Source organism: Cimex lectularius, unplaced genomic scaffold (genome assembly GCF_000648675.2).
Source record: "Cimex lectularius strain Harlan isolate CLEC.00 unplaced genomic scaffold, Clec_2.1 scaffold163, whole genome shotgun sequence".
Classification (NCBI taxonomy): Eukaryota; Metazoa; Arthropoda; class Insecta; order Hemiptera; family Cimicidae; genus Cimex; species Cimex lectularius.
This window is the reverse complement of record NW_019392826.1, coordinates 358,141-372,500: the sequence shown is the minus strand read 5'-3', so window position 1 is coordinate 372,500 and position 14,360 is coordinate 358,141. Positions and strand designations below refer to the sequence as shown.

Genomic DNA, 14,360 nt, shown 5'->3' with positions numbered 1-14,360 from the left:
ACTGTTTTTATTTCAAAGAGGTCCACATTAGGCAAATATTTCTCCTGGTGTCATCAAATATTTGAATACAAACTAAACTTAAATTTTACTCTCGCTTTTATCTGGTGATTAAGTCAACTAATTTTTCAAGATGAAATGACTCTTCTGAAAATATCTTGCTCGCTGCTATGTTCAACCTTGTTTTATGGTTGTATGCCTTACTTTTCAGCCCGAAAAACGCACCTGCAGAGGCTCGATAGGCTTTACTCACAGGGACTTCGAGCTGAAACCGGCGTGTGTAGAAAAAGCCCTTTGGCCAGTATGTGCTTCGAGCTAAATGAAATGAAAGAAATCATGCCGCCTGAAGAAGCATAAATGCGCCTGGGTTCCTGGCGTAACTAGGACATCCGCATTCGGTTACGAACTTCAGATGTCAGTACAGCAGAAAATATACGCGACTTCGGACTTAGGCCTAGGTTTCGGCGATTCCTTAGGGAGGGCAAGCATCAAATAACTTCGTCGTACCTGCCTCTTTTACAAATATAAATAAATTTTAAAAACTTCGTTCTCTAGTTTTTAATAATAATAAATAATGTGAGAAAAATTAAGTTTGCATTTCATACAGTATAAGAGCCTATTTTAATTCGATGTATATTCTCATAATTTATAGAAAAATTTGCCCATTTGTTTGAATTTAACCAACGTTCATAGATAAATCCTCAACGTATGTAATAATAATCCTCCTTAATAAAAATATCTAATATACATTGCATCCATAATGACGTAATAATTTTTGCTAAGCGGCTGTGATTCATAACTGTTCTTATATTTAGAACTTCGTAAATATACTAAATATATTTTTTATTAATTAACTTTTGAAACCATGTTTGATATTTTATATGGCGTTGTTTTTGTTTTACGAGCTTCATGACATACATGCAGGGTTTTTCAAAAATTGTAGACCTGTCTTTTTTCAAATCGTTAATTTTATTTTAAACAAATTCTACCCACAATTAAATAATCTCAGCATTCGATTCCGCAAGAGGTGAAAGTTTCAAGCCGTTGGAGACGAAAATTTTTTTTAAATATAATAATTAATTGAAGAATAAAGCGGCAATAGAAAACACCTAAGGAGGAGAGGTGTAAAAATCCAAGTGACAAAATAGGTCCTTTGGCACAGTTCCACCCCACATTCAATTATGTTCACACTACCGTCATCCCGGCATCGGAGATGAGGGTCGGCAACCCCTCGGGCAACGCCACGTGCCGTTTAACGTGTTTTTCCGAAAGAATCGTACTTTGTGATCAATGCCTGACTATTGGCTGCCTCGGCATTTAACAAAATTTTGCCGATTACCTGCCAACTAAGCCACTTTTGGATTTCGGCTAGTTAGCTCAACGAATTTTGTGAAATTTCAGATTCATCGAGATCTCAGCTGTATTTAAAAATTTTTGTATGGAAATGGATAGCCCTATACAACATCGTCTATTAAATCTGTACTGTATTCACATTTTACCTAATGCTATTCAATAAAATAATGAAAAATATGACTAATAAAATATTACCTTGTTCATTGAGAAGATGATTTGTAAACACGAAGACTCTCTGAAACAAAAAAATTTGAATTAATTTTTCACATAATAATCATATTCGAACTGTCTAAAGCCTCAGCATATTCTTCAAGATAAAACAGTTATAAATAAATATCACATTTGTTTTATATTTTATTTCTATTACATTTGTTGCACTATTATTGTGTTGTTTACACGTTTTTTAAGAAATTGGGTCTTACTTATATATTTTTGGTTGCATGCACACGTAACCATATAAACAACTCCACTAGTTTTCGTGGTCCGCTTGACCAATTAATATCATCCAATTAATTAAGGTTTTTAGTCGAAATAAAAAAGTCAGTGTTACGAGCGGGATTCGAACCCACGACCTTCGGCTTAATACGCCGCTACTCTACCACTTGAGATATCGTGACTTCGATCCACTCGGACACTAACTTCCCATCTCAAATAATGGCAAAAAGGAAGGAACATTCAAAAGGTGGGGTTGAGATGGGATTTAAGTGGCCGAGTGGATCGAAGTCACGATATCTCAAGTGCTAGAGCAGCGGCGTATCAAGTTGAAGGTTGTGGGTTCAAATCCCGCTCGTGACACTGACTTTTTCATCTCGACTAAAAACCTTAATTAATTGAATCATATAAACAACGTTGTCCCATCGTAATTTATCAATAATTGTAACAACACCATCCTTCATCATTTCTCTTAATAACCCCATTATGTTTAGTGGTCTTATTAACCAAATGACTTCTTTCAATTAATTATTTCTTTGTATGTTAGGTCTTGGTTGAAATGAAAAAGTAGTGTCACGAGCGGGATTCGAAGTCACGACAGCTCAAGTTCCAATCCCCCTCGTGACACTAACTTTTTAATTTCAACCATGACCTTACATAGAAAGAATAATTAATAGAAAGAAACATTGATAACTTTAGTTTTCCTCAGCTTGTCATGTTAAAACGAAACAGTTCCGTGACAGTACATCTAAAGTGGTGTAGACTGCCGTAAACCATATGGTTTTATCTCAGTCCGTTATCAATTACGATATTTTTGGTCTTTATTTTAGAAAAATACGTTTCTTTCCACAAAATCTGAATTTTCTCCACTCTAATGTATCCTTTTACCTACTTTTGACACCATTTTTACATTTAACACCAATTTCTTTTTAGATTAGTTCATTTTGTTCTAAAAAGTGCCAAACTGCTTACAAAATAACTGCCCAAACATTATGAAATTAATTATTCTTTTTATGTAAGGTCTCGGTTGAAATGAAAAAGTTTGTTTCACGAGCGTTTCATTTCAACCAAGACCTTACATAAATAGAATGATTAATTGAAAGAAGTAATTTGGTCAATTAGACCACTAAACATAATTTGTTATGAAATTAGTTTAAATTCAATTGTAATTAACCTTCTATATAAATTAAACATTGACCTTTGCACATATTTATCTCATTATTTTCACCGTTTTTATGTTTTGAATTTTATGATTATAGTATATATGATTTTCTTTCTTTACTATTTTATTTATTAATTGTTCAAGATAATTATTTATATTCACTATTTTTCGTGAGCCGCTTGACCAATTAATAACATTCAAATAATTAAGGTTTTTAAGTTGAGATAAAAAGTCAGTGTCTCCAGCGGGATTCGAACCCACGACCTTCGGCTTGGTACGCCGCTACTCTACCACTTGAGCTGTCGTGACTGAAAAGGAGGGAAAATTCAAAAGGTGGGGTTGAGATGGGAAGTTAGTGCCCGAGGGGACCGAGTTCACGACAGCTCAAGTGGTAGAATAGCGGCGTATCAAGCCGAAGATCGTGGGTTCGACTCCCGCTCGTGACACTGGCTTTTTATCTCAACCTAAAAACCTTAATTAATTGAATGTAATTATTTATAATCCAACTATTACTTAACATTTCGAAATTGTTTTTATGATATTTTATATCATCCTATTGTAAATTGTTTAAACAAAATTTGTTATTACATTCATTTTTTGCTGTATCGGTGTGAGGTAAAATAAATTAATGTTCCATTTATTGTCATTGGTGTTTTTATAGTAATTTATACTATGATTAATTGATAAAAGCAACCTTATTAATTTTTCCTTAAAATAAGTAGATAGCACCTCATTCCGATTAATGAGGACGAAAAGAAAAAGGAAAACTAAAGTGCCTACTTCCTTTGTTGTTTAAAACCTAATTAACTCTTTTGGAAGTAATGCCAAAGAAGATTTGAAAAAACCCTCTGAGATGAAGAACAAATAGTATAACAAAAACATGGAAAAAGACAGCGACTTATTAAACCAGGATGAGTAATACAGCTACTGGGTTGATAAATGAAGGTAAAAACGTTTTACAGAAGAAAACAGTGCAATAAACAAATCCACACGTGAATTAATGCTGACCAGCAGGATAGCAGATCGATCCTGGAATTGTCAACAAGCAATTATGCTATATAAATCATAAAACCAGGTATGGTATCGAGCACATTGACATAGACGTCAATAGTTATGTTAGTATGTCAATAGTTTTTCTTTTATTCGTATAATAATTTGAACCTTTTGCAGTTCTATAAGAGCAGGACAAGTGAGATATCTTATTCAACTATTTGTCACGTAGCAGTGGTGTATTGGAATCTCAGCTACGCCTTGGATTCCCTATTATAATTCGAATGGATTATAACTACAAGCATGACAGGAATCACTTTTAACTTTAACGTAACTACATAAGATTAATTAGAAATCAAGTGTATTTCTTTTTTATGTATGTCTAAATAATATTTTTCGGAGATACAAACAAAGGGAAGTGCCAGTTAAAATTTGACACTGTTTGCCTTCAAATTGAACTGATGTAACTAGATGTGAGGGCTCAAAGTGCTTATCAGATATTTGGCGTGTAATTTCATTTCCAGCTTGTTTCACTTTGAAAATAGACGCTTACAAATATATGCGCTTCCTTGAAGTGATGACTGTAATGAGGCCTGATTGTAATACGGGTTACTTCAGACGTGAAAGAAAAAAATTATAAAATTCCTGTAAAATAGCGTGGTCCAATTACTCTTGGCGATATTAAAAACAATTGACGCAAATATAAAAAATTTTTAGTAGTAATACAAGTATGCAAGAATTTTGTAATTATCTTATATTTTACTTATAATTCATTAAATTCACTAATTTCGTGGTCCGCTTGACCAATTAATACATTACAATTAATTAAGGTTTTTAGTTGAGATGAAAAAAAGTTAATGGCACGAGCGGGATTCGAACCCACGATCTTCGGCTAGATACGCCGCTGCTCTACCACTTTGTAATGTTTTAATTGGTCAAGAGGACCACGAAATTAGTGAATTTAATGAATAAAATGCAGTACACTTCACTAAAGCTCTCCGTGGCCATTTCATTTGTCGTCGAGAATCCAAACCGATTACACGACATTTGAAAATTGGCAAAAAAGGGGGAAAACTCATAAGGTGGGGTTGAGATAGGAAGGTGATGTCCGAGTGGATCGAGGTCACGATAGCTGAGGTGGTAGAGCAGCGGCGTATCTAGCCAAAGATCGTGGGTTCGAATCCCGCTCGTGCCGTTAACTTTTTTTCATCTCAACTAAAAACCTTAATTAATTGTAATTTACTTATAATGTTATGTTCAATTAATTTGGTCTTATGGCATAGTATATCTCGTTCCTTTGGAGGGATATAATTCCGAGTTGAGTTCTGTTTTTCCTTTTAGTCCTAAAAATTATAAAAATGGAATGAAAATAACAAAATATCCCCTTATTTCATTAGATCAATAAACTATTTCTTTTCAATTCTAATTATATCAATTTAATCTATCTGCTAATCCGGTGGAATGGTATGCAGGATACCATCTGTACTAATGATCTCATGATATAAAGAAAAAGCAATGAGAAAATATTAAAATTAATAATTTTACATATATAATATAACATATAAAACAATCATCACATTCCACACATGAAACATTTCTACATATTCTAATTCTTGAACAATTTGGCTTTCCTTTTCCCTGATTATCCCCGTCTATGAAATCCTGAAAGGAAAATCAGGCCGAACCATTATCCACGTTTTTCCCATTGTCGTCTCCTTTCACCTCAAAGAAGTCGGAGAAATTAAAATTGTAGACAGGAGAAAAACACCTCAACATTTTTATGAGAAAATTAAGTTTTGCAAAGATATCTTCTTTTTTTAATAAAGGCACGATTGTTTGGTTCTGTATTTTTTAATTCATAATTTTATTCAGCTTATATAAATAAATGTTTCATTTTCCTCGTAAAATAACCAATGTATAGTTCCTACCTGTAACAACAAGTATTGAATTAGAAATTATTTATTTTTTATTGGAATTTGATTTGCAACCTTTTTGTGAAATTTAATCCCCATTCTGAAACTTACAGTATATTTTATATCAACTTAAGTTATAAATTCTAGTTAGTTAAGTTTAAAGGCGAGCAATTTTGCCCTAAGTTCTTTTAACTCTGACAATGTTTTGAAAAATGGTCACAAAAGGAGGACGCCTTAAAACAAAAGGCAAGGGTTTGATGGAATGAAGCCTTACAATAGAATCAGGTTCCTTGGCTCGATTAGTTCAATTTCACAATAAATTCAGTTTTGTCAATTTTAAATGAAAAAGCGAGGACGGTCTGGTGGAATCGACCTACAGATGTTGTCAACCTTCAAATTGTTTTTTCGGTAAACTGTGTGGAATAAGTGCAGCAGTTAGCAAGTCAAAGGGTTCATTTAGGATTTTTTTTCGTTGCCCGCTCTTTCCGATAATCCTATTTCGCCAGTATCGCCGTTATAAAATCACGTTACGGCCCCTCTTCCTATAGGTAGTTATAACGAAATTTCGCCAACGTGTGTAAATACTTGTCTCGTTCAAGGATTAATTACCAATCACGCTAGCGACACAGTTAGAACAAGTTTAACGACTTTGGATATCAAAGGTTGCTAATTTACGTACAAACTCTGACTGCCGAGGTCTTACTTAGGATTGACGTAGGGCTCGAACTAATGATACATCGTCTCAAAACGTGATATGAAGCCCTTGAATGACTCCGACACTAAAATTGTGATGTCAACAAACCTGAGTGATAAGCGATAATTGATCGCCGATAATTAACCGACATGTCAGGCGGAAAATCGAGAAAGGTATAGTTGAAACGCCTTCAGCGTTTATATTTTGCGAAGTCTAGCAGATAAGGTTAACACAATATAAAAGCACAAAGTGTAAAACTGCCATCATACAAAGGACCATAACTCGGTGTGATTTACATACTATATTTTGGAAAAACTTTTTTATTGGTAGCCATAATTTAAGAATATATCGGTCTTATTTGTAGTTGCTTTAAAGCTAATATATACAATTTTTGTAGGCATGGTAATAAAATCTATAGTGAACTGAAAATCCCATTGGTTCCAGAGATATTTTAAAACTAATAAATAGACGATTTCAGTATCCATATCGATAGTTTCCATCTTCTGAAAATGCTTTCTGTACATGTAAAATAAGTTTTATATATTGAGCTTTTTAGATCTACGGTGTAAGAAAAAAATTAAGCCAAACAAGTTTTACGTGGGACAAATATATAATGTACAAATAAATTTGTACATGGATTATGCAGGATGTCCTTTTTAGATGGCCCGGCTGAATTTCTCTTGCCGCAATGACGCTATCAAAAAAACAAAAAATACATTTCAATAATTTAAGTCTAGTTTCAAATTTTTACCTTTTTTGAAGTTATATACATATATATAGGTCAGGATGTTAGGGGCGTTTTTAAAATTTTCAAGTTGGACTGGGCATCAGGTAACCTGTATAATTTTTCTTCAAAAAAGATACAAATTTAAAACGAGACTAAAAAATATTAAATACGTTTATTTTATAGCGTCATTGGTTGAAGAGAAATTCAGCCGGGCCACCAAAAAAGTACAACTGGCATATGAGCAACAGCATTAAAAATGCTTACTTCTATTATTTCCCATAAGATTAATATAACATCGCAAAAGTAATTTGACTACACAAATCCCACTCATTTTTAAAAATGAGAAAGCAAAGTTTAATCTGAGAAAGACGTACAAAGGGAGACATTGGCACCGGAACTCTACTCAATTGAGAACTTGATGTACAAGCAGTTCTTTTTATTTGTACGCATTTCCAGGATTTATTATAAAGGAATTTTAAATGAAATTTCCTTTTTGTCACCTAGTTTCGAAGTATTAAATCATTATCAGGGCTACAAATAAAACTGAGCATTGCAATAAAGGTAATTTATATAATATTTACAATTTAATTGCCTCTATGTCCAGGAATCAATAATTTAAAAATCTCAGTTTTTATTTAAAAACCTTCAGCTTTAACCTCACATTCAACCACATTTAGTTTTGTTTGCAAAAATAGCTGGATAGAAAAGATTATATAACATCCTTTTATGGAGCCTCGTTGAGGACATCGTGTTTTCTGGAAAATTTTTAATTATAGTTTGTGATTTCGTAGACCATTTCCAATTATATTTATTACTTATTCAGAAATCGTGAGATGCGGTCTGGTGTGTGTCTTGCGTGTCGTGTTGAGAGTGCCACGACAAGAATGGCACAATTACACAGAAGACAAACACTTTGAGTCCTGAAGATGATCTCAATAAAGATCAAAACGTTGGCACGATAAAGAAAAGGTTTTTCTGAAACCTACATCACACCAGACCGCATCTCACGATTTCCGAATCATTAACTAACGGTCACTAAACACCACATACAAATAATTGTCACAGTTAACGAGTTTAATTTAAATTACATATTTATTCATCGGGCTATTAAAAGATACGATTATCGATTAACGGTCACTAATCACCACACATATATAGGTTTGATAGATTCATACATATTATAATGTAATGTATGCAGTGTTATTTCTGTAATATAAAACAAATGTGCAATAGAATATGGGCTGGGATTTAGGACTCACGAAGCACACCTGTCTTCTGTCATTCTGTTCGGAAAACTCCTATTTGCTTTTTCTGAATAGTAGAATGGACACTCGACTGACATCAGCGTAAATTGTTTGCGAAGTATTTTACGATGTACGAATTTGAACGCGAGACTTTACCGAAGGATTTTCACAGTGTCAATATTTTGATTGACTCTACCGGGTTCTTATTTCATTTGTTTTAAATTTTGTTTTTTAAAGATAAGGTTATCATAAGTTGCAATGAACTTAACCAAAAATCACGTTGGATTGATTCTTTGTATTTTAGATTTCTTATTCGAGTGGTTTCTCCAGAGTGCAATGCTCCATCAACTCGATCATTGATATTTCATTACAACAAAATTGATTTTCACATTTTCTTTATCATGCTAACGTTTCGATCTTTTTTAAGATCACCTTCAGGGCCTGGGATTCATGAACGTTGTTTAAATTATACAAATACATGTAGGATTCGATAAAAATTAATTTATACAATGCTAGAAACTTTTAGGTTAAAAAAATTAATTTTTACAATGCTAGAAAATTTTAGATTAAAAAAATGAATTTATACAATGCTCCACAATTTTAGGTTAAAACAGAATGAATTTATACAATGCTAGAAAATTTTAGATTCAATCAAAGTATTAATTGTACTCACTCAAAGTGTTTGTTTTCCGTGTAGATGTGTCATTCTTGTGTGTCGTGTTGAGAGTGTCAGTGAGATTTTGCTGTTTTATGTATGTATACGTTGGATTTTGAAGGGGTGGGGAAGGAAGTCGGAATAGAAAGACATTTAAATGTGAGGAGTCGGCTTCTTGGAGGCGAAAGGTGAGTGCAATGCTCTATCAACTCGATAAATGATATTTCATTACTTCAAAATTCCTATCTCTCGGTATTTTATATATATATANTATACACAGAGTTTTCTAATTTAATTCGGAAACGATTAACTTTAGCAAAAATTTGCCTTACACAAATCCCATGTTAATTTTGACTAGGAATCGCGTGGGGGTAAGAGATTTTACATACTTTCTCATCTAGCTGGGAAATGCCACTAACTTTGTTATTTCAAATAAGAATCCCATAATTTTGTTGAACGATTCGATTCGAGAGCTAATTTTTGCCATTTTTGCTGAAAGGAAAATTTTTCTAGGATCGACCATTTATGAGTTATGTCAGCTGGAAGACGGGCGAGTGAGGTTGGTTTCAAACACCATATGCATCATCAGAACCACGATGGCCGGCAGATTGCCCAATGCCCCGAACAGGGTGGAGACCATCGTTTTCTTGCCTTTTACGGTATGCTTTTTTGAACTTTTTTGTCCCTGTTTATTTCGAAAACGATTAGCATTAGCAAGTTGATTTAGGATAAGAATCGTCTCAGAATAGGGTAGGAATCGTGGGGTTGCTTTTACGCTAAGGTTATATTGATTTTGATTAAAAAAGAACTCTTTTTATAGAAAAAGGTTTTTTTTATCATCATCAAATCTATTTTATTTTTAAAATTACTCTCAGCTGTTATCATCTACTGTTCCAGATTTGACAATTTATTCAATTTATATTTACAATACATGCTCAAATACGTTCCCTGCGTTTGATGAACAGAGCTTGCTTGTTTCAGGAATTCTTCATTTGGGGCCTTTTCTATTATTTATGAACCGATTTCTCTGCCAGGCTCAACAATCCGTTGTTCCAATTCTGGGACAGTCAGTACTGGAGATGGATTGGCATACACTCAATATTTCAATGCCTCCAAAAAAAAAATAATAATAATAATAATCCAAGGGGGTCAAATCTGGCGACTTCGGCGGGCACAAATTAAGACCTTGTGTGCCAATCAATCTCCCCGGATGGTTCATAACCAAGTAATTCGTAACGGAGTGTCTGTTGTGAGCGGTGCAATAGTCTTGATGGAACCACATCCTTTCCCAGGTATAAAGCGGAATTTTTTCTATGATAACAGGGAGGTATTTTCTCTAAAAGAATGATACCGCTCACTGTTGAGTGTTCCGCTAAAAAATATGTTCCAATAAGCTGGTTGCTCAGCAATCTGCACAAACATTAGTCGAATCGATGTTTGATAACGCGTTTTCATATCTCAAGGAGCATTTTCTGATGGCCAGAAATCACTTCAAAATCTCGTTATTGGAGAATTTGGATTCGTCAGTCCACAATATTCGGCTCAGCAGGTCCGGTTCGATGGACATTTCAACGAGTATTGATGAAATGAAATCCAAACACCTCATTGGATCTCCCTAATGCCTTATGAGAGATGATCACGATAAGGACAAAAATTATTTACTTTCAACATTGCCAGACCGTCTGAGCCGATATACCGAGGATCGTCGATTTGTCTCTAATTGTGAGGTGAAAATTTCCCCAACAGACAGCAACACTTTCATAACATTAACATTACCGTTACCCGAACCCGGCATAAACGCAGTAAAATTCGATGATCATGGTGTCTCCTATCCGCAAACCTCTCTCTGATAAAAAAGTGGAGAAAAGGATATTTAAATGAATTCAAAGGATTCGGAGAGGGCGATATTGTTGTTCCAAAAAGCATACTCTCCTTATGCGTTTTCCGTCCGGCATATCTCAGAAATAGTCTATCTTATCAATAGACAATTTTTCCTTTCCATCAAGAAGCATAAAATAAGTTTCTAATGAATGCTCTTAAAGAACACTTTGTTATAAAACTGTCAAACGTTCTTTCTAACCATTGCAAGATTTTGAACAAGCTTTACGTGAGCCGAAAATATTTACATACAAGATTTCTAAGTCCTATCTGCAAGTTAAAGGCAAATTGCTCGGAAAGACAGTCATGCCGGTCAAGCTGAGAAAAAGTATCAAAATTCGGTCAAAATCTCCTACTTATTCTAAACTACTCAATCACCGAATCTGTATTTCATGTCTTTTGTCAAACTTAAATAAATAAAATATAATAATCTTCCATTATAAAATAAAGTCCAAAATTAATGGTGCAAATCAGGACATGTTCGGCTTCTATGGGCTTAAGGAAACTAACTGCCTTGTAAGGGCCACCAAGGGTACATTAAGTATCCTGTACTTCCAGCAATTGACCAAAACCCAAAATAGTTAAGCTTTCTTACATGCTCCTAATGTCAATAGTAAATTAAAATTCAGAATAAAAATAAAAAAGATTGTCCCAAGATGGTTTTATATAAATGTTGAGTATGAATATAGGGTGATAGTGATATGAATATAGTTCTTAGGGCGCGTTTTTGAAAAACACACAGACACTTAAATTTTTATTTTTTGTTTAGTTTCTTGAGTTAAAAAGTTTTGATCTAACTCTCGATGATAACGGAATACCGACATGTAACTATTTTAAATCATCAATGTATATTTGATTGGACGAAAATAATTTCTTTATAATTGTATTTCTCGACTGAATTTGTTGTAATAAGAATCATCCAGACCCCTTACTATACCTGTTAGGCGATTTATTTCTTTATTTTTATTTAGCGTGCGCAAGAGGAGAGATCATATCAATCCACGGGGTGTAAATACATTTGTACATTGTACATTTGTCGTCGAGAATCCAATCCGATTACACGACATTTGAAAAATGGCAAAAATGAGGGAAAACTCAAAAGGTGGGGTTGAGATAAGAAGTTGGTGTCCGAGTGGATCGAGGTCACGATAGCTCAAGTGATAGAGCAGCGGCGTATCTAGCCGAAGATCGCGGGTTCGAATCCCGCTCGTGCCATTGACTTTTTTTTAATCTCAACTAAAAACCGTAAATAATTGTCTTGTATTAATTGGTCAAGCGGACCACGAAATTAGTAAATTTGTAAGTACGTCGGGTTCGAATGCAGGGCCGCTGGGTTCGAACCCAGGATCTTTACCTTATAGAGCTTTAGTGAAGATATACATCATTTAACTTATTAAATTCATTAGATTTCATGGTCTGAATAACTTCTTTCAATTTTAATTCTTTTTAAACTCAACCAATACCTGACATAAAGATTAATTAATTGAAAGATGTTATTTGGTCAATCGGATCACAAAATATGATGAATTTAATAAGTTAAATGATGTATACCTTCATTAAATCTCTCCGTAGCCATTTCATTTGTCGCCGAGAATCAAATAGATTACACTACATTTGAAAAATAGCAAAAAGGAGGGAAAATTCGAAAGGTTGGGTTGAGATGGGAAGTTGGTGTCCGAGTGGATCGAAGTCACCACTGCCCAAGTGGTAGAGCAGCGGCGTATTTAGCCGAAGGTCGTGGGTTCGAATCCCGCTCGTGACACTGACTTTTTTATCTCAACCAATATCTCACATAAAGATTAATTAATTGAAAGATGTTATTTGGCCAATCGGACCACGAAATCTGATGAATCTAATAATTAATTATTATTATTCAACCAAATAAAACAAACGTTTGTGTGGTGATTAGTAACCGTTAATCGATTCAGAAATCGCACTCTCAACACGACACGCAAGAATGGCACAATTACACAGAAGACAACACTTTGAGCCCTGATGATGATCTCAATAAAGATCGAAACGTTGGCACGATAAAGAAAATGTTTTTCCGAAACCTACATCACACCAGACCGCATTTCACGATTTCTGAATAATTAAAATAAACATTGTTAAACTAACATAAACATGAACATTATTTGTCCATCAATTTATCCTTAGGATAAATAAAACCATGGGTTTTTTCATCACTTTTTGTTTCTAAATAAAATCCACGCTCAAAATAATATACGTCTTCACAGTTTCTAAAAAAATTGACTATTGATTAATTTTATGACACTTTAATATTTTATAAGTGTTATCGTATTGTAAAGTATTCGTGTTAATTCGACCGTCGATGAGAATCAGCAGGTTATTACAATGGATTATGACTGAAAAGGAACCTTTAACAACCTGTTGAATGTCATGAAAAACTCACTTAGTAGTTGTATCACGTCACCGAAATATTTATTGTTATTTCCGTGCGTTTAAAAATGACTCTTTTTGCGATATTGATTAAATTTAACTAAATCTAAAATATTTTTTAATATTTACTATTCAACTTCCACGGCTATCTAGGCTTTTTCGACAATGAAGTAGGAAAACAATATTTTGTATGTAGAGCAATACGAGAGCTTGAACAACTTGTTGAAGTACATAAAAATTCACCGTGTGTTGAAGAGAAGATTTTCAAAACATTCACACTGGATCTGCATATAAAAGTTCAGATGAATTTAGTTGAAGCCTGACGTTTAACATTAAGAGCTAGTTAAAACAAACGAAGCCGGATTGACTCTAGTATTCAATTAGAAAGCAAAGTTCTCCAAGGGAGAAACGCTTCGTTTTCCTTTGCTCAAATATCTCCGATCTTTTTTTTAAAGTATCAACCGGCTTACTCGGTTCCATTTCCCGCAAGTGCTTAGGGCAATCTCTTCTGGGTCGCAAGAAGGCTTGAGGCAGAAGTGAGGAGGGCCATATTAAACGACCGGCGAGATCTCGCTTGTTCTAAGCCTCTGATAAATCTGCCGGCAGCCCTCTGCATTATTAACTTCAGCCAGCCGGGGCCGAAGGAGGATTCTTGAGGATTTGGTCCGTTAAACCACTATGGGTTCCAAGTGTGTTTTACTCATGAAACCACAAACAGCCTGCTCCCATTAGATAGGTCGAGCCTGTTATTTCCTTTTGATTTCGTAATGGCATGTATTGGGTTATACGAGAAAACGAAAAACAAATCAACTATCGAAGAGATAAAATCACAAACGACGCATCGCAGTCTATTTTATACAAATTCCGCCCCTTCATACCATGAAAAACACATTTATGACGGGTTTTGTAAATAAG

The 14,360-nt window shown here is 34.2% G+C and overlaps 1 protein-coding gene across 1 annotated transcript in view; it reads right to left on the bottom strand.

The window, feature by feature from the left end:
• Positions 1-1,492: 1,492 nt before the first annotated feature.
• The window catches only part of LOC112127441, a 194,351-nt gene continuing 181,483 nt past the window's right edge, over positions 1,493-14,360 (bottom strand). The window contains exon 4 of the mRNA XM_024228463.1: positions 1,493-1,585. Coding sequence (XP_024084231.1) covers positions 1,493-1,585 — 93 coding nt within the window. The remainder of the gene's footprint in view (positions 1,586-14,360) is intronic.